We start from the raw sequence: 17,399 nt of genomic DNA on the forward strand, positions 1-17,399 counted from the left end.
GCGCGCTCCCGCTGCGCCTGCGCGGGGAGGGACGGGTCCGTGCGCCGGCACAGTGCGTCGGTCACGGGCTGATTGCGTTGCTACGATCCTCGTTTCTTTTAGTGTTGACCCGGGAGAAGGAAAAATGGTACTGGATCTGGATTTGTTTCGGGTGGATAAAGGAGGGGACCCGGACCTCATCCGAGAGACGCAAAAGAAGCGCTTTAAGGACCCAGGACTAGTGGATCAGCTGGTGAAGGCAGACGGCGAGTGGCGGAGATGTGAGTACTGGGATGCGCGGGCTGTCCCCGATCCTACTCCCAACTTCAGCTCTCGGATCTCGTTACCAATCCCGAGGTCACAGCTTCTGCCCTTCGTTAGGCCCCCCTTACAGGCTGCGGTGGCTCTGAAGCTTTCCCTATCCCCCGAAACGCTCCGGGAGCCAGGACCATCCCTTCTCTTCTGCCGGCGGGGCGGGAGCTTCCTTCCGCGCGCGCTCAGTGCGGATCTCTGGTCGAGTCTGGGAAAGGAGCATGGCGCATGCGCATCAAGAGCTGTCACAGCTTCTCCCACCGCAAGGGTAGCCAGAAGAAACGAAGGGCGGAGGTTTGAGGGGCGGGTTGCCCTTTCCTAACAATTATCTTTGGTCGCCTCGGGTCTTTTTCTCATCTTCAGCAAGGCCACAGTGGTCTCCTATTTCGATAGGATCAAAGGCTCCAGCCTGAGTCACATCTGCAGTGTAATAGGTTCACTCCATACACACTAGAAGTATTTGGGGTCTTTGGAGGACGCCCCTGCCTATTAGCAGTGATCCCGGGGCTTTGGGGAAAGCTATTCCCCTGATCTGTGATCATACCTTTAAAAATCTAGAAAAGCATTTTCCGTGGTAGGTCACACATGGGGCACGGGGTGCGGCAAGGCAAGGAAAAGCTTGTAATTATTGAGGCTGTGTAATTGTGATTTAGGGGATTTTTCCGGAAAAGACATTGGCAGAGTTTGGCTAAAACCTGGAACTGAAAATAAAGCCATTCAACCCTCTGCCTAGATGAACAAAGCAGTCACCGATTGGCCGGATGCTGTCAAGGGCGTGTGATTAATTTTGTCTGATGCAATAAACCTGCAACCAGCTGAAAGCCAAGTTTATGACAGCACACTGCAAAGACAGTCACTGCCCAAAAGTGTGGTGTCTTTAGGAACATTGATTTTCCTAAGTTTATAAGGGTATTGGGTACCAAAGAGAGTATTTGTTTAACTCAGGTTGTCTGCTGACTCCACATGTCTCAGTCATGCTACATGGTAGTTTGTGACTGAGATCCCACCACCTGCGTCTGAAGTTTTGAGTTGCAATGAAATTAAATTAATTGGAAGGAAAAAACCCAGACTGGACACTGTTTTTACTGAATCAGAAGTATCAGATTTTTGTATCTGGTTACCCACTGTTCAGCAGTAAGTGACTGAATGTGTTAGCTCATCTCTTGTGTGTAATATACACGTATACATCTACAGGGAGTTTCATTCCTTTTCTAATGAATGGGTATATGGTGAGGGGATGAGTTCTTCAGGGACACGGCTGTGTTTTATGCATCTGTATGTCCCAGTACCTAGGGTATACATATACATCAGGATATACATGTTCACGTATATACATTTAATCCCAGCACCTGGCACTGCTCCTGCTCCTTGGTAAGGGCTTGACAAAGGTTTTTTTGAATTCATGAATATCTTCTGTGTCCAGGGCACTTTGCCCTTCTGGATGAAAAGCCATTTATTTCATTTATTTTCAACACATCTATCGATTTGATTCTTTTTTACTTGACATTTCTTACCAATATTCTCTTTGCAGTCAAAGGGAGTTAGTGATTTTTCTCAAGTCACTGGCTGCCTGGGTAGGACACTGACAGATCTTGTATCTAAGTTCTCCGAGATCCGAAGCTCGTATAGAAGGTTGGGGTTCCCCTGTCATTGGCTGCAACAAGGACTTGTAACCCCGATGATCCACATTAAGAACTCCTCCTGCCCTGGCCGGGTGGCTCCATTGGTTGGAGCGTCGTCCAGTACACCAAAAGGTTGCAGGTTTGATCCGTGGTCAGGGCACACACCTAAGCTGCATATTCGATCCCCAGTCGAGACACACGGGAGGGCCCTGATTGATGTCTCTCTCAGATGGATGTTTTTCTCTCTTTTTCCCTTCCTCTCTTGCCAAAAAGCAATAAAAACGTGTCCTCAGGTGAGGATCATTGTGTTCCCCGACTGAGGACACAGAGAGTCTCACAAGGCCCCCCATTACCAGTGTACCTACTTGCCTGTAGACCCCCAAGGTGCCATTAGGGCTCTCAAAGGAGTCTGACAAACATGAAGTCCTGGCACCACTGCTGACGATGGCTCTCCTAACTCCAAGGATTTGAACTGTGATGTCTTTTAATTCAGAGTAGTATGCTGAGGACACATTTGGGCACACGATAAGCCTTTGTCTCAACTACTTCCAAAGCCCCAGATTTCCACCCATCTTGAACCTGCTAACTACCAGAATCCTATCCTCCCCGCAAAAGTGCTATTCCGAACGAGATTTCTCTGTGCTATAAATCAAAGTTGTTAGGTCCTCCTGACCTTTACTGCATGTGCCATCAGCCAGGCCCTTGTCCTTAGAAAACGGAAACTGTCTAACCGCTTTCGGTTTCACCCAGTGTCCCCCCAGGCCTGGGCCACACCCAGGACATGTGATCTGTTTGGAATGCAAATCCAATCACTTTGCTCCCAGGCTTAAGTCTTGTAGTGGCTTAAATCTGTCTGATAGAAATACAATGTGAGCCACAGGTATAATTATGAATTTTCTGTAGCCACTTAAAAAACATAAAGAAAACCAGATGAAATTCACTTTAGGAATATATTTTATTTAACCCCTATGTCTAAAAATTATGTTTTTAACATGTAAGCCATATAAAAATCATTGAGGTATTTTACGTTGTTTTGCTTTCTTGCAGGTCTTCAAAATCTGGTGTGTATTTTTACACTTGCAGTACGTTTCAGTTCGGGCTAGCCGTATTTCAGATGCTCAATAGCCTCATGTGGCCAGTGGCTACCATGTTGGGCAGGGTAGCCCTAAAGCATAAAAATCCAAATTTCTTAACACAGGTTATAAAGTCCCACATTCCTTCCTAGCCTGGTCTTCTGCCACTCTCCCACATATGCCCCGTGCTGTTTGTTGTAGCCTTATTATTCAACATGTACATTCTCTCACACGTCCATAACCATTGCCTCTTCTTTTATTTATTTATTTATTTATGGGGAACGGAGGGAGAAAGAAAGGGAGAGAAACCGATTTGTTGTCTCTCACATCCCATAACTGGGGACCTTGCCCACAACCCAGGCATGTGCCCTGATTGGGAATCGAACCTGTGACCTTTCAGTTCTCAGTCCAGAGCTCAACCCACTGAGCCATAGCAGCCAGGGCCACAATGTATTCTTATATTATTGTTTATTAGTTATTGTATTGTTTTTCCATATGAACAGAAGTAAATCTACTTTTGCCTCACCCTGTGTGTGTGTGTGTGTGTGTGTGTGTGTGTGTGATAATTGTACACGATTTTATCACACGTAGATGTGTGGTCCACCACCACAGAGATCCATCCCTCTTGCTCTCCCTTTGTGGTTCATTCCCTTTCCCTCCCCCATCTAATCCATGGCAACACTAGTCTGTTCTCATCTCTGCAATCAATGGGATTAAGCGAATGGGAAGGTAGTTTATCACTTTGTTGAAAATTTAGTTGAAATTTAGTGAAAGGTTGGCAAAGCCTTTAACAGTAGCTATGTCTAGATGTTATCTCCTTTCTAGTCATCATTTCCCCTGTTGAAAGCTTGATTTTTACCATATTCCTCCTAAAGCTTAGAATCAAGAGTCAGACTAATTAACCACAAGACGTACCAATATGTTAATTTGGGTCAGAATATCTGTGTAGGCTGATTAAGTACACTGTCTTCCCCAAAAGAAACCAAAATATAAAAAAAAAAAAAAAGTACATTAATCTGAAGGCTGCCAGATGAGCATTGTGTCAAAGCAAAGGGAATAGCGTTAACCATCTCTAGCATAGAGGTGGAGCAGCCAAGGCCATGGGACCAGAAGGATGACTGCCCTCTTTCAAGATTCCACTGCACACCACATATTAAGAGAATTGAGCAGGTTATAGTTACTTGATTACGCTCCTGATTTCTCAGATGGGTTACTCTATGGCAGTATCATCAGGGTGTGACAATTTTCAATTTCAGTCTCAGGCCTTTTCCTTGTTACCAAAAGCTGGGAAACCACAGTGTAGTCACCAGCAGGTAACCAAATTTGGGGCTGTAAAGCTGTAAGATTTCACAACTTCATGAGCAGATCCCGTAGCTCTGCCCACACTCTGGCCTTGGGCTGAGGTCAGTCCTAAGGAGCCATGATTAGCAGACAGGGGAACCTTAGTTGTACGCTCACCTTTGGAATAGCCTTGGGTTCTTTATTCTGCAGGCAGATTTCGGGCAGACAACTTGAACAAGCTCAAGAACCTATGCAGCAAGACAATTGGAGAGAAAATGAAGGTAAGAGAATTAACAGCCTTGACAGCTTCAGCAGAGGTATTTCAGCTTATTCTTAGTTAATACTTAATTTCTAATATAGTGTCTAATTCTACGGGGAACTGAATTTCTTATCAAAGTGGGGGAATTACTTTACAAAGAAAGGAAGGCAGGGAGGGGACCAAGGGGTGAGCTCATCTCCTGGATTCAGATGTCTTAGTCCGTTTGGCTGCTAAGACTGGGTGACTGCCAAACAACAGAAACTTATTTCTCACAGGTCTGGAGGCTGGGAAGTCCGTGATCTAGGCACAGGCGGACTTGGTGGCTGGTGAGGGCCCCCCTTGTGGTTCAGAGCCTCCTTGCTGTGTCCTCCCAGGGCAGAAGGAGCCAGGGAGCTAACTCTCTGGGGCCTCTCATGAGGTACCATCACAGTGGGGGCTAGGTTTCAATACAGGAGTTTGTTGACTTTCAACATGGAGTCTTCAGCATGGCGAGATACTCGCCACACTAGTCACTCGTTGTTTATTCCGTGTTTATAAAGGGAATACAAATTCCGCCAGGAATCTTTTTCAGTTATTTCTTGAGTTCAACTACAGAATTTCTTAGGGCAGACTTCAGGTTCTTTGTTCAGTGCCATCAAGCTCTGTTATGGAGCACAGACCGGGGCTCCAGGGCCTGGGCTGCTGGCTGCATGACTTGAGGCAAGTTAACTTCTGAGCCTCCGTTTTTTCATCTGAGATGACAATAGTAACCTTCACCTATAGAGCAGAGTTGTGAGAATGAAATGTTTTTTAAATGTAGAGGACCTGGCATAATGCCTAGAACATTGTGCGCAAAAAATATCAGCAATTGGGAGTAACAATGGATGGCCTGCATCCAAAAACATCCCTCCATGCTTGAAGAACGTTAAGTTTCAGTTTGGGCTTCTGTTGGAATCCAGTATAGTATATTGTTTTAAATATTTCTTCAAAAATATCCTTTTAGACCCTATCGTCTTTCTCATTCTTAAGTTGCAAGTCTCTAAGCTAAACCAAAAAAATTAAAAATGAGGAACCTGAACCAGTAAAGAACACAACAAAGATTCCCCTGGGATTCTAGCAACATACACTTCCTAACAGTCCTTCTCCTTTCCACGGTATTTTGTTCCGCCTTCAGCTTGTGACTGGCTGTAGAAATTGATATAATCGTACTTTGTTTCCCTATGGGAGCCATGATACTTAATCATTTGCATGCCAGAGGCCCCCACCATCATGTTAATTGCCATGTGTACTCCTGCCTGTCTGTGTGTTCTGTGAAGCACATAGACAGGTACCGGTAGTGACAGCCAGGTGTTTCTTTTTTTAGGATTTTATTTATTCTTAGAGAGAGGAGAAGGAAGGGAGAAAGATAGGGAGAGAAACATCAGTGTACGGCTGCCTCTCGCGCTCCCCCTACTGGGGATCTGGCTGCAACCCAGGCACATGCCCTGACTGGGACTCAAACCAGTGACCCTTTGGTTCCCAGGCTGGCACTGAATCCACTTAGCCACACCAGCCAGGCGTTTTTCATAACAAGAAAACGGGAGTGTTTTCATTTATGGTCACATTCTTGGATCCCTTTACTGCTAACCCTGTAAGGAGTGTTCTCCTTTGCTGTGCATTGGAGTGGTGCTAGCTTTCACTTACATAGTTCACATAGCTCTTTTTTTTTTTTTTTTTAAGATTTTATTTATTTATTTTGGGGGGGGGATGGAAGAGAGAAAGAAAAAGAGAAACGTCAATGTGTGGCTGCCTCCCAAGTACCCCCTACTGGGGACCTGGCCCGCACCCCAGTTGTGTGCCGTGACTGGGAATCAAACTGGTGACCCTTTGGTTCACAGGCCCGTGCTTAATCCACTGAGCCACACCAGCTAGGGTTCAATTACGTCTCGCTCTTGAAAATACTAAAAGTCCTTTTATATACATCTCATTTTGGTTTTGATCTTTGCTATAAACCTAGAGTGTAGGTAGTATAATTATCAGCCTTATTCAGAGGGCAAGGGAATAGGCTGAGGAAATTAAGCAGCTTGCCTAAAATCACATTAGTGCAGAGTCAAAACTTGAACTCAGAACTTGAATTTGCTGCCCTGAGGGATTAGTAGATAGTAAGGGAGCCTCAGTTACCAGATATGGAGATTTAGGCCATTTTTTTCCTACCTGAGTAGTCTATACTTGTTCTTATCAAGACTCGTTCTGATATTTTCAGACTTTCCCAACCTTTTGAGATGATTTTACTTGAGTCACTGTAGGGTGTGAGCTGGATTATGATTGGAATCCTGACTTCTCACTTAGGTGGGTGAGAATGTGTAATGAGTCTAAAGGATTTCTACACTTTTACCCTTAGAAGGTTTTATCCTTTCTCATAATACAGTTTTGTGCAGTAGGATATGAGGTTGTATAAACATAAGTGCCTGTTATTGTATGTATGGAATTTTTTAAATCTTTAGGACATTGAATATAATTTCTACACATTTTACTTATACTTGCAAAGCAGATCCTAAATCTCAAGTTGTTTTTATACAAGTTTTGCTGAGGTCTTGTATATGTCTTGTTATAATGGCCTTTGATAATTTAATTTAAGAAGAATTTGACTCTGAAAATTATCTTCCCCATGGCTTTGGGCAAGGATTAGAATGATGATTTGGCAGAATATCATAAAGAAGGATGAGGTGAGCCCTAGCTGGTGTGGCTCAGTGGATTGAGTGCCAGCCTGTGAATCAAAGGGTCGCTGGTTTGATTCCTGATCTGGGGCACATGTCTGGGTTTTGGGCCAGGTCCCCAGTAGGAGCCATGCGAGAGGCAACCCCACATGGATATTTCTCTCCCTCTCTTTCTCCTTCCCTTCCCCTCTCGAAAGTAAATAAGTAAAATCTTTTTTTAAAAAAGGGTGAAGTGAGAAACTGGAGGGAGAAAAAGTTGAGCTCTGGGTACATCTCTGCTGTTTTTCCAACTTGCATTCACTGCCGTATATTTAGTTTCAGATTTGGTGATGTTTTCCCTCAAAAATTTGTTTTCCTTGCCTCCCAAATATCCCATCATCCCATCCATTTTTCTGCTTTTAGCCTCAGCGCCGGGACTGGCTTAGCAGGTAGATGGGGATTCGCAGGCTCACACCCAGGCATCTGCCGCAGCCCTGGCCCCTGAGCACCCAGCACACAAGTGTTCTCACGCACCCTCAGTGCCCATACCTCGTCTAGGGCCAGGGCAGACCTTCTGCTTCTCACACTCCCGATGAGGCTGGCCCTCCGACCCTGATGGGTTCATCAGTCTGCCCAGGATCAGAAAGCTAGAAAGTGGCAGAACAGAGCCTTGAAACTTTAACTTCTCGCTTCTGATTTACCAATGTTTCTCCCATGCGCTGCCTGTCTTAGGGACAGTTATGTAGCAAGTTCTGTGATCAGTATATATGACATTTAGTGTGTACCTAGAAAACGATGTCAGAAATTATTTGTGTATTTAATGGTGGTGTTTGTGTGTTTTCCTGCAGAAGAAAGAGCCAGTGGGCGATGATGAGTCCGTTCCAGAGAACATACTGAATCTTGAGGACATCACCTCAGACACATTAGCTGTACGTTATTGTCCTTTTCTAGGCTGAGATTTCTGTTCTTTTTTCTTAACTTTCGTCCTAGACAAGTAAATGCTGACACTCTGCTCCACATAGCACTGTGGCGTCTTTGAATTTCCGCAGCTGGGACATGTCCCTGTTACTCTTGTTATACCCTCTGTGCTCTGCTTATGAGAGAGCACAGATGGAGACAGATGGAGTGGAAAGGCCAAGGCTGGCGTGAAGAGAAAAAAGGAGCTGAACTATGTTTAGTTTAGTTTACATCATTCTATTTTCACAAAGTCGAAATTTTCAATTTACTGCAATTCAGTAAATATTTACTATATAATGGGCATAGCACAGTAATTTCCAAGTTTTTAGTTACCGAGCCCTTTCTTAAAACCCATAACACAAGAACATAGCAAGAGCATAGCACAAAAGGCAGAGTTGCTGTACTTGAAGGGCTAGGTTGGGGGCGCTCTTCCCATCCAGCCCTACCTGCTACGGGCTCCCTGCCCCCCAAGAAATCGGAGTATAGTTTGAAACACCTGCAATAGGTATAAGACATTAGCTTGAAACAAAGTCTCTTGCTCCTAGTAAGTGTATAATCTTCCTAGAGAACAGTTAAGTGAAGTACATAATAGAGTGCTAAATTGGTTTAATCAGGAAGAAAGGTCTCTGAAAAGAGCTACATATTAAAACTCCTGAGATATATAGGAACAAGGAGAGTGGCCAGAATCGATCCATCTCTGCCTTCGGCCCCCCGGAAGGAAATGCCAGTGGGTTTGTACTGGCAGGAATGTGCAGATCCCTGTGTGAAATAAACCTCGGTTCTTTAAAAGCCTTCATTGTCAGTTTTTAAAAGGCCACACAGGGGCTGTCATCAGCCCACAATAGGGTTAGGGAGACAGGATCTTGTTCCTACTCCGCCCTTGACTCGCTGTGGCCTGTTCATCTACAGAACCTGAAAGTGTCACAGATCAAAAAACTCCGACTCCTCATCGATGAAGCCATCCTGAAGTGTGATGCCGAGCGGGTAAAGCTCGAGGCGGAGCGGTTCGAGAACCTCCGAGAGATCGGGAACCTCCTGCATCCCTCTGTGCCCATCAGTAACGATGAGGTAGGCGCAGGTGCCATGGCGGGCGGCTGCCCAGTATCACTCCTCTGTGGGACCGAGGACAAGGAACCGCTGACACTCTGTAATGGGCCTTATGCCAGAAGCAGGCTGTTTGCGTATTCACTCTGCCCACCAACTGAGAACTGAAAGCCTCAGATCGTTGCCTGATTGGGAAGTGGCAGAGACTGCAGGTAGGAGACTCCTGGCACAGAAGTCTCTTCTAAATTGGGCTGCTGTCCTCCACTGTTGCCCATGGTAGCAGGGAGTCTCGTGGGAGGGATCTGCTAAATCAGCCTCACCCCTCACCCACACCCTGCTGAGAAGCCGCAGGTTGAAGGAGAATCTACATGACAAAAGTTTCCTGCTGAGTGGGAGCTTCCCCAGCACAAAGCTGCTGTGAGCCCAGCCTTTGTTCCCTGACACCCCAGCCAGAGTGGGGCCCATCTGTGACTCTCTCATTCATTCCCTGGTGAACAGAATGTTCAACTCCCTGCAGGCTGGGGTGGCAGACTCTGGGAGGTCAGGGCCCTGAGCCCGCCCTCATGTGGCCCGGGGACCAATGAGAGCCTGGAAAAAAAAAAATCAACATTCTCCTCTGCACCCCAAGCAATGCTGATTGTCCAGGGTAGTGGTGTCCTTGTGCAGGACATTTAAAAGGGTAAAAAAGCAAAACAAAACGTGGTAGACCGTTTGGAAAATCATGATTTCGGTTTCATGGCTAGAATTGCTTCTAGGAATCTAAAAATGATTATGTCTCTATCGAGCACAGATTCTCTAGCAAATTCCCTCCTCTAGTCTCTGTACATGATGTCCAAAACCTCACAATTGGGTTAAACCACAGCTTCACAAAGCTCCAGGTTGTTTTAGAGCAGGGTTTGGAAGGACGGAGGTTGCAGATTCAGAGGCCGTGTATCTTTCTCTCCTGGCCTTGTTTCCTTAGGACGCAGACAACAAAGTAGAGAGGATATGGGGTGATTGTACAGTCAGGAAGAAGTACTCTCACGTGGACCTAGTGGTGATGGTCGATGGCTTTGAAGGTGAAAAAGGCACCGTGGTGGCCGGGAGTCGAGGGTACTTCCTGAAGGTAAGAGTCGGGAACCAGTGGGGATGGGATTATAAAGAAGTTGTGTTTTTTTTTTTTTTAAGGCAGAAAGCACAGAGTCCCACAAATCCACACTTATGCTCACCTTTCTACTATAGACTTACTGGCAATGAGATGCAATTCTCTCTCTAAGGCAGGAGAGTGCTGATCAGGAGTCCCCAGAACAAAAGCCACTAGTGATGCTGTGGAACGAATATATGCTGTGCTGACTGAATCAGAACAGTCTCTCAGTTGAGGAGCTGAGTGTAATTAGACAAGTAACAGAGTCAAAGCCACCAGGGCAAATGCTGTTAACATAAGAAACGTCCAAACCTGTAGAGAATTTTTATGAGTTTATTTGAACCAAACTGTTGAGGACTGCCAGGAAGCAAAATCTCAATGGATTGAGAAAATGCTCCGAAAAGTGGCAGTTCTGTGGCTTATTTTATACATTCGAGTTACAGGAGGAGACATAGGGAGGGTTGCATGAAGCCCATTGGAGGTGGGTGTGGGAGGCGGGAGAGAGCAAAGCTGGGCAATCTCTGAGATGGAAAAAGAGTGAAATGAGAGCCATGTACTTTTACGTTGGTGGGTGTATGACAGTCAGCAGTTCACATCGACAGCATGTGGAGGTGGCGTTGGGGGAACGAGGCAACAGTGAGGGGCCTGTGGTGTGTGGTCTGGTGGGTGAGCCCTGAGGGGTCTGGGAAAGGGATTACTCTGGCACGACAAAGATATATTGTCTTTGATGCAAAAAGACAATAGACACGCTTATTTAAGGTAAAGATTGACTTTTGCCAAGGAAGCTTACAAGCTCTCGGTTAGTTAGGAATTTTTGTGTTCAGACCATCCTGTGTGGTTACTTCGGGTCTCCAAGTTTGTCCGGCCGCCCTGTAGGCCTCCCCTGAGCTTGTCAGGTTTAGATTGTGGCCCGTTTTGTCCACAGTGCTGTGTTGTGAGCAGGTCCAGAGTGCTTTGAGAATGGCTAAGCAGAGCAAAGCCAGGTTAGCTGGGACAGAGGGCAGATGAATCCAGAGAAGGCTTCTTGAAAGACAGGGTAAAACAATTTTGGAATTACAGTTTAAACTGTACGGGTCCCCTTATACATGGATTTTTCCCAATAGATACTATAAATGTATTTTCCTTATGATTCTAAAATGTATTTATTTTCTTACCATTTTAATTATTTTTTAAGATTTTAGTTATTTATTTTTAGAGAGAGAGAGAGGAAGGGAGGGAGAGAGGGAGAGAAATATCAATGTGTGGTTTCCTCTCGCGCACCCCCTACTGGGGACCCAGCCAGCAACCCAGGCATGTGCCCTACTGGGAATTGAACCTGTGACCCTTTGGTTTGCAGGCTGGCACTCAATCCACTGAGCCACAACAGCCTTGGCTATTTTCTTACCACTTTAAAAAAAATTTTTTTCTTTTCTCTAGCTTACTTTACTGTAGGAATTGAGTATATGATACTTACACAAAATACATTTTCACTATAGTTATTTGTAAGGCTTTTGGTCAACAGTAGGCTATTAGTAGTTAACTTTAGGGGGAGTCAAAAGTTATACGTGGATTTCAACTGTGCAGGGGGGGTCAGTGCCTCTAACCCTTAAGTGTTCCAGGGCCAACTGTACTGTACATACATACATGGGTATACTTAACATTGTACGAATGAGTCCAGCACTGTAGGAATTAGCACAAGAAAATGTTCCTGTGTACCTGGGGCCAATAATGCTTTTCTCCTGCTTTGGTATCTGAAAGAGAATTCTCTTTACGATTTGCCTGGGTTTGATGCTGGGGGCTGGTGTTAAGTAAGACTCTTTTGAGTTGGTTGTTGGGGTGCACCTGTGTGCCCCTGGGCGGTCTCATTCTTCTGGCCCAGTTGCTGCTGAGTGTGAATTGCAGCAGCCAAACTAGGTGGTGACAGAAGCCAATCACACAGCGAGGTGTCTCTGCTCCCCCAGGGGGCCCTGGTGTTCCTGGAACAGGCGCTCATCCAGTATGCCCTTCGCACCTTGGGAAGTCGGGGCTACACTCCCATCTACACCCCCTTTTTCATGAGGAAGGAGGTCATGCAGGAGGTGGCACAGCTCAGCCAGTTTGACGAAGAACTTTATAAGGTGAGTAGCCTGGGGCAGTGGGACTTCCTAGGCTGGGAAGTTCAACTGCACACACAGGCACAGAGCAGCGCTGTCCTGTGGGACTCCCTGCGACGGTGGAGACAGGCTGTGTCTGTGCCTGCTGCGCACTGCAAGGCGGCGCACGCCACTGAGGGAGTAACATTTTTATTTCTTTTATTTTAATTTAAATAGCTACACGTGGCCAGTGGCTACCAAACTGGACAGTGCAGACCTCAAGCCTGTTTGGTTTTTTCCCCCAGATAGTCGGTATGATGTATCTAAATGAGCATACTTTAACATTAAGAGCTTAGAAAAGAAACACATTTATTGACTGGTTGGACAGAAGGAAATTATGGAAGTGGCTGGTCTTACCATGTCCTCCCACTCCTGACCCCAGCCTGGAAGCTTCCATAGAGCAACACATACTTGCTTGGGATGCATGTAGCCCCTTGTCAACCATGGACCATCTCAGGGAGAGCCGGAGGATTGGACTCGAGGTTCAGAAGGTCGTTCTAATCAACCGGACACCAAAGTGACTGAGGATTATAACTACTAGACTAACCCTTAAGCACCAAGAAAGCACAGACCAGGGCTCCTTTTGCCCAGCATTGGCGAAAAGGACTTGGCCCTTAGTAAATGCCCCGCAAACATTTGTGGGTTACGTTATATTGCTACCAGCTCAGGTTTTATTGTACATCTGCCATCACTGGCCGTTATACATCATTTACAAATTTTATTTATTTATTAGTTAAATTAAAAATACCAGAATTCTTAATCTCCTTTTAATTTGCTTTTCAATGACCTCTGTTAGGGACCCCATTTGGGACTGACCCATTCCCTCCCTTGTCATTAGTGTCCCCTGCTCACTCCCAGGCAGGGATTAAAGAAACTTCTCCCCGTCCCATCACTCCTATCTTCCCCATGGTTACTGCCCTAGCTGAGGCCCTCCTCCCTCACTCTTCACTAGTAAAGGTCCCTCCTCCTTTAGGTGATTGGCAAAGGCAGTGAAAAGTCCGATGACAACACCTACGACGAGAAATACCTGATTGCCACCTCTGAGCAGCCCATCGCTGCTCTCCACCGGGATGAGTGGCTGCGGCCCGAGGACTTGCCCATCAAGTATGCTGGCCTGTCCACCTGCTTTCGCCAGGAGGTGGGCTCCCATGGCCGTGACACTCGTGGCATCTTTCGAGTCCATCAGTTTGAGAAGGTAAGGAGAGAAGTCAGAGTGAGGACCCCTCTCTCTGTCTGTCCGGGGCAGTTGGAGGACAGACAGGGCCTGTGTTGCTTAGGCCTGCCCTGGCTCCAGTCTTTCCTCCCGTTGCCTGTGTCTGTGTTTTCTGGGCAAGAGCCTGGGCAGCAGCACGCAGTGCAGTGGCTCCCAGCTCAGACTCTGGAACCAGGCTGCCCGAGTCCAAATGCCACCACCTGCCAGCCATGTCACCCAGGATAAGCTGCTTAACCACTCTGTGCCCAGTTTCCTGCCTGTAAAAGGAGGGTGGTAATAGTGCTCACCTCATTAGGCCTACTGTGAGGATTTAACTAGTTAATATGAGAAGCACCTAGAACAGTACCCGGCATGTGTGCAGCAAGCTCTCTATAGAAGCGTGTATTGTTGCACACCCAGTCCAGTGCGGCACCCATCTCTCTTGCTGGGGGCCCCAGCCTCGCCTGGCTCCCAGTGACATAGGAACAGGTCCTCATCGCCAGAGTGTCTCCCACGCTGGCCCTTTAGTTGACTCACCCTGTCCCATTGCTGCGGTCCCCTTGGCTCCCTCTCTGCAGATCGAACAGTTTGTCTACTCCTCACCGCATGACAACAAGTCGTGGGAGATGTTTGAAGAGATGATCACCACCGCAGAGGACTTCTACCAGTCTTTGGGGGTCCCCTACCACATCGTGAACATCGTCTCAGGTATCGGCCTCCCCTTCCTGCATCCCACAACCAACCACGCATACCACACAAAGAAATAATAGCTCACAGTCCAATTAATTGGCTACATTAATTAAAATATCACACACTCTTCTCACTTGGGAGTGTTTACTGATAAAAATACCTGGGTGTGATTTCACTTCTGGGGATAGGATGTGAATTAAAGAATTGTTCAGGTTTGCTAAAGGGCTAGCCTTCTGAAATACCATCCCTCCTTCATGAATTCTAGGGGGTTTTCCTTACAGGTTCTTTGAATCATGCTGCCAGTAAGAAGCTTGACCTGGAGGCCTGGTTTCCGGGCTCGGGAGCCTTCCGTGAGTTAGTCTCCTGTTCTAACTGCACAGACTATCAGGCTCGCCGGCTCCGAATCCGATACGGGCAAACCAAGAAGATGATGGACAAGGTAGAGGGCCCTGGGGAGGCGGGCAGCAGGGCCTTCGGTGCAGAGAAGATTGGTCTTATTTCTCAGCCCTTGCAGTATGTGTTGACCAGCGTCAGGGAAAACCTGGGCTCTTCAATCTAGATAAAAAAGGGAACCTGAAAATGGCCCCTGCTGAATCAGGACTGAGTCCTTTTAGAGAGAAACCCAAATCTAGCTCCTTTCTACAAAGTCATTCTCACTTTTCTCTCTTTGGCTTTGTCTTCTGCAACTCCGAATAAAGAATAACCCCCATTTGTCTACTCAGGACAAGTCAGAGGCGATGTCTTCCCTCCTCTCACCCAGGGAGGTCTGGGTGGTAAGCTGGTCCCATCAAACCCAATCTTCAGGCCCTGCTTTTCTAAGTAAGGGGCTTGAAAGGGGTTAAAGGGAGAGGCCTCTGTGGCAGAGTGTTCTTTTTACCTCAAAGGACCTGGCTCTCCTCCAAGTACTGGGACTACAGCTTGCCACTCATGGAGACATGAGCAATCTTCTGGACTTCTCTGATAGGCAGTAAATACTGAACAGCTCACGCTGAGAAAAAGCCCAATTGTGGGTTAGCTGCGGTGGGGGCGTCTGGCTGGGTGAATGCTCCTGGCCTCGGTCAGACCGCTGAGGGCTGAGTTGACCTGCTCTCTCCTCACAGGTGGAGTTTGTCCATATGCTCAACGCCACCATGTGCGCCACGACGCGCACCATCTGCGCCATCCTGGAGAACTACCAGACGGAGACGGGCATTGTCGTGCCTGAGAAGTTGAGGGAGTTCATGCCGCCAGGTAAGACCCCAGCCTGGCCCATCCTCCTCCTCTTCTCCGTCTTCACACTTCTGAATTGCAGGCCCCTTTCACAATGGACCCACCTTGTTCACACCCAGTCCCCAAAACTCCCCCTGTCCCCTGGTGCTGAGTGTTGCAGGGGCAGAACTGAGAAAGTAGCCAGTATAGGCACGGTGTCCTATTGAAATGCAGCTCCAAGTCAGGCCGGGGAAGGAAAGAATAAATGAAAGCAGTGCCCATCGAGGGTGCCCTTTTGTTGAAAGGCATCGTTGTCTTTCGGCACCCACCCTGCGGCCCGTGGGCTCTGACCCCTGAGAAATGAGGGGCTCTTCCCTTCCAGGTCTCCAAGAGCTGATCCCCTTTGTGAAGCCTGCACCCATTGACCAGGAGCCATCAAAGAAGCAGAAGAAGCAGCACGAGGGCGGCAAAAAGGCAGCGAGGGATGTCACCCTGGAACGGCAGCTGCAGGGCATGGAGGTCACCGATTCCTGAACATTCCTTCCCCCCAGTTCTGTCAGCTGGCAAAGCCCGCCCATGAGCACGGCAACCAGGCACCCACTCACCGCCCGCCACGCCTGACTGCTTTGCTAAAAGGGGAACGAACCAGCCACCATATACAGTGCAGTGTTCTCATCTGTTAGCTTGGGCCTCAGATCGAATCACTGAGGACTGATGAAACCACGTAATAAAGCATCTCTGGGGGAGGCTGGACTCTTCCGCAGTCTTCTGCCCGGGGCTCACACCCTGTCTCCCACAGTTCTGGAACCGGACTCACTTTTGGTTTTCATTCTAAGACGGTTCCATTTAGTGTGTCAGAGAGCCTTTGGGAAGGGAGGTGAAGGCAGCCCTAGAGTTAGTAAAGGCTCCAGGGCAGAGGAAAGTCTTTGAGTCTTAGACACACAGGCTTGTAGGACAAGGGCCAGGATCCTTTTTTTAAAATCTGCTCCTCTTTGAAAGCATTTAAGTAGGACTAGCTTAGAGTCCGGTTGATTAAAAAAAACAAACAAACCTCATAGCACTTCTGTTCCCCAGGAAGGGCTCTTTGGAAAGGGCGGGAGGCTGTGATGTCTCAGGGGAGATGAGACTATAATCCAAAAGAGGGCCTACATTCAAGAGCATCAGGCAGGGCCTTACTAGCAGCTGCCTCTCTTTCCAGTCATTCCCCAATGAAAGACCCAAGTACACAGCAACGTGTTGCTGCAACTCCGAAGGATGGAGCTAGCCCTCAGGATGGGGGCAACGGGGTATTTGCATCCCTTCTGTGGAGCTCCCACTCCAGTTCGCCCCGTGACCCCGTGGCCAGTTCGCCCTTGCCCTGAGGGGGGTGATGTTTAGGCTCTTTATTTGCCTGCTGACTTTCATCTGCCATCTCCAAACACTTCACTTTAATAATCCCTCTTGTTGAGTGCTTCTCTCCTGGAAGCCTAAAATACTTCCTATAGGTGATCTCTTTTATCTTTGTCACAGTCCCAGAAGCGAAGGTGGGGACGTGATTATACCCCTTCCTTGGTGTGGAGGACAGAGCACAGGGTAGGTGAGGGAGCTGAGACATGGCCAGGTGGAAGCCAGGAGTCCCATGCTGGTGTTCCTCTGAGAGGATGAGAAGAGGATTCTAACTGGCCTGCCGCTTAGGAGCCTTCACGTCATGTCAGCTTCCTTAGCCCCTAAGCAGCAGCTTCGCCTGGCCTGCTGGAGCTTGGCACCCCAGAAAGTGGCCACGTGCTTGGTTTTCCACTGGAAACTTGGGGCCAGTCCTATTAATCTTGCTGCTGGAAACTGTCCAAACTGGGGCACCCAAAAGGGTGACTGCAGTGGCTGTCTTACCACAGGCAGGCTCAGCCAACCCACCTCTGCTGTAGCACTGCTGCCTCC

General features: G+C 47.5%; 1 protein-coding gene across 1 annotated transcript; it reads left to right on the forward strand.

The window, feature by feature from the left end:
* Positions 1–6: 6 nt before the first annotated feature.
* On the forward strand, positions 7–16,297 carry SARS1 (seryl-tRNA synthetase 1). Its single transcript, XM_024570340.3, has 11 exons — positions 7–260; positions 4,478–4,548; positions 8,029–8,109; positions 9,047–9,205; positions 10,143–10,286; positions 12,245–12,400; positions 13,389–13,610; positions 14,186–14,315; positions 14,579–14,736; positions 15,398–15,527; positions 15,868–16,297. Exons 1-11 carry the CDS (start codon positions 125–127, stop codon positions 16,017–16,019), a joined length of 1,539 nt encoding a protein of 512 aa, XP_024426108.1. The 5' UTR covers positions 7–124; the 3' UTR covers positions 16,020–16,297.
* The last annotated feature ends 1,102 nt before the right edge of the window (positions 16,298–17,399 follow it).

This window comes from Desmodus rotundus, chromosome 12 (genome assembly GCF_022682495.2).
Source record: "Desmodus rotundus isolate HL8 chromosome 12, HLdesRot8A.1, whole genome shotgun sequence".
NCBI classification, from domain to species: Eukaryota; Metazoa; Chordata; class Mammalia; order Chiroptera; family Phyllostomidae; genus Desmodus; species Desmodus rotundus.

Excerpts from the sequence above, each read along its gene's own strand:
- SARS1 (XM_024570340.3), top strand. The coding sequence starts at position 125 with ATGGTACTGGATCTGGATTTGTTTCGGGTGGATAAAGGAGGGGACCCG. Across the intron at positions 4,549-8,028 it reads CAATTGGAGAGAAAATGAAG|AAGAAAGAGCCAGTGGGCGA; the intron begins GTAAGAGAATTA and ends GTTTTCCTGCAG. Across the intron at positions 12,401-13,388 it reads TTGACGAAGAACTTTATAAG|GTGATTGGCAAAGGCAGTGA; the intron begins GTGAGTAGCCTG and ends CTCCTCCTTTAG.